The sequence below is a fragment of the Salmo salar genome, chromosome 05 (genome assembly GCF_965601325.2).
Source record: "Salmo salar chromosome 05, fSalSal1, whole genome shotgun sequence".
In the NCBI taxonomy this organism is placed as follows: domain Eukaryota; kingdom Metazoa; phylum Chordata; class Actinopteri; order Salmoniformes; family Salmonidae; genus Salmo; species Salmo salar.
Window position 1 is genome coordinate 53,721,939 of NC_138295.1, and position 3,062 is coordinate 53,725,000.

The 3,062-nt window shown below is 41.6% G+C and overlaps 1 protein-coding gene across 2 annotated transcripts in view; it reads right to left on the reverse strand.

Moving 5' to 3' along the window:
- Positions 1-236: 236 nt before the first annotated feature.
- LOC106605102 (sodium/potassium-transporting ATPase subunit alpha-3) overlaps positions 237-3,062 on the reverse strand; it is a 25,208-nt gene continuing 22,382 nt past the window's right edge. For both annotated transcript variants that reach the window (XM_014200411.3, XM_014200412.3), the window contains exons 21-22: positions 1,912-2,003; positions 237-1,757 (exon numbers count right to left, since the gene is read on the reverse strand). In XM_014200411.3, the coding sequence (XP_014055886.1) occupies positions 1,729-1,757; positions 1,912-2,003 (121 nt within the window). In that variant the 3' untranslated portion in view covers positions 237-1,728. The remainder of the gene's footprint in view (positions 1,758-1,911; positions 2,004-3,062) is intronic.

Genomic DNA, 3,062 nt, shown 5'->3' on the forward strand with positions numbered 1-3,062 from the left:
AGTAAATCCCTTATTCTCTTACAGATATTTCGTTGTGTATATACAACCCCAAATGTTGTCCAGGTGAAGACAAAATATATCAATTACTGATCAGTTTTATCCTACAAGATTTCATCAAGTCAGGCCTACATTAAGCCATATAGTATCAGACTGACGTGAGAAAAGAGGTGGAAAGGAAGCTGAAAGCCAGTGTGGCGAGTCAAAGTCAGGGAGAGATAAAGACACACAGACAGTGCTAGGTTGTATTAAATGTTCTAGATGTTTTATTGGTGTTGGTTTCGTTTTCTTTCACACACACACACATGTTCTACTACTGTTTTTTTCTTCTTCTGTAGTCTCAACCCCCTACCAGCCCTCTGAGTAAGACCCAGCCTGAAATGGCTGTTCCTCTGCTGGTCTCCAATGCAGACATTCACACAGAACTCAATATCTGGACTGTGTCACCTAGACTGGACCGGACTCCAGGAACATGGACTGATCATCTCACACCAAATAATCACACCACATTGCACCGGCACGTCAGAAGTGGTAGTAGGAATATGGACGCCATAGTTTCTGTCTCACATGTTTTAATAATAAAACACAACCTTGTCGTTGTTTTTTTGTTGGTTTTTTGGTTCAATTTTTGCATCGGCTTTCTGAAAACCTGGCGAAAAAAAAAGAAAGATTGGAAACCATACAAAAAGAGGAAACAGTGATCTTTCCTCTTTTTCCATAACACGCTCAACAATGTCGCCGATGTTCTTATTCATTGAATGTACATCTTGAGATGTTTTATTTTCAACATATTTTTATTTCTTTAAATCAGTATAGAATTATATAGTTTTCCTAGAACACACAGAAAGATTGAGTTGTATTTCCCAACTGGGGGTGTACTGTAGTATTTAACAAGGACAATGGTTCACACAGTGCACACAAACGTAGACAAACAGGGAGTAGAGGGGAGAGGAGGGTGTGAGAGACAGAAGGGGGACTGGGGATGCCATGGAGGGGTGTGCTTTGTTATGCCTAAATGAGGGAAAGCAGCTCTCACACACCCCCCTCCCTTTATATAAATAAAAAAAACAAGTAAAACCATTGAACCCCCACCCCATATTATAAAAAAAACAACAACACTGTTGAAGAAAAAGGAAAACTGTCGGAGTGAGAAAGACATCCGCTCTTCCTCCTGGAGAAAGGAGAGGGCGAGAGGGGACGGCTCGATTGGTGTCAGCTGTGGGGATCTCGCTCGCGATCTGTATGTCTGTGTGTGACCGGAGGACAAGCGAAGGTTCGCAGGAGGAGGAAGAGAGGGAGGAACGGAGGTATAGAGATAGAGGGGGGGGGGGGGGAGAAAGGGAAGGGAGGAAGGAGTGGTATGGCCCTTTTTTTTTGCCGAGCGTCGACACTCCCTTTAGATCATAGCTCATTCAAATCTACATACACAATATGCAGCTGCCGTTTGGTAGATATATTGGTTTATGTACACAGCAGTGAGAGAACACATGCAAAGAGTATCATAGGAGATGGAGAGGAGGGGGGGGGGGGGGTTGATGTAGAAAGTTGTAAAGGTGCTTTGCTGTTCTTAATCTTTGGGGCAGTTGTGATGAAAATTGCTTTGAAGCGGTTGTTGTCTTTTAAGGGGTGGGGCATCTGAAGATGTGTCTTGCCAGGGATGGAATGAAGGGGGGGGGGGGGGGAGAAACAAATGGAAAATGTAGGGGTATGAGTAAAGACGGTTTCCATCGCTCAATAGTATGTCTCCCTTTCCACCCAACCTGTAGGAGGAGAGGGGAGGGGAAGAGAAAGAGAGGCGTTAGAGTGTTTTCATGTTTTTGTGTCAATTAAAGATTGGCGTGAAGTTTCAAGTGCAAATCTCATGTTAGGATTCGGGCCTAAATGTTATACGTAGAGAAAGAGACAGCCATTTACCTCCTGGGTTCCTACGGATGAGCAGTTTTCGGATCTCATCATACACAAAAATGAGGACACTGTAGGGGACCGCACAGAACCACCAGCTGGGCCTGGGGGAAGGAAGGAAGGAGAGAGAGAAAGAGAGAGAGAGCAGAGGTTAATAAACACACAACATGGCAGATAGAAGATCAATAAGAGGACCCCACAAGTTGTCAGTGTAGGTGTGTGTACGGTATGTGTGTATGTGTATGTCTATCTGTTTGTGTAGGTGTATGTCTATGTGTTTGTGTAGATGTGTTTCTATGTCTTTCTGTTTGTGTAGATGTATTTCTATGTCCATCTGTTTGTATAGGTGTATGCCTATCTGTTTGTGTAGGTGTATGCCTATCTGTTTGTGTAGATGTATGTCTATCTGTTTGTATAGATGTATGTCTATCTGTTTGTGTAGATGTATTTCTATGTCTATCTGTTTGTGTAGATGTATTTCTATGTCTATCTGTTTGTGTAGGTGTATGTCTATCTGTTTGTGTAGGTGTATGTCTATCTATTTGTATAGGTGTATGTCTATCTGTTTGGTTTGTGTAGGTGTATGTCTATCTGTTTGTATAGGTGTATGTCTATCTGTTTGTGTAGATGTATGTCTATCTGTTTGTATAGATGTATGTCTATCTGTTTGTGTAGGTGTATGTCTATCTATTTGTATAGGTGTATGTCTATCTGTTTGGTTTGTGTAGGTGTATGTCTATGTTTGGTTTGTGTAGGTGTATGTCTATCTGTTTGTGTAGGTGTATGTCTATCTGTTTGTGTAAGTGTATGTCTATCTGTTTGTGTATGTGTATGTCTATCTGTTTGTGTAGGTGTATGTCTATCTGTTTGTGTAGGTGTATGTCTATCTGTTTGTGTAGGTGTATGTCTATCTGTTTGTGTAGGTGTATGTCTATCTGTTTGTGTAGGTGTATGTCTATCTCTGTCTGTTTGTGTAGGTGTATGTCTATCTGTTTGTGTAGGTGTATGTCTATCTCTGTCTGTTTGTGTAGGTGTATGTCTATCTGTTTGTGTAGGTGTATGTCTATCTGTTTGTGTAGGTGTATGTCTATCTCTGTCTGTTTGTGTAGGTGTATGTCTATCTGTTTGTGTAGGTGTATGTCTATCTGTTTGTGTAGGTGTAT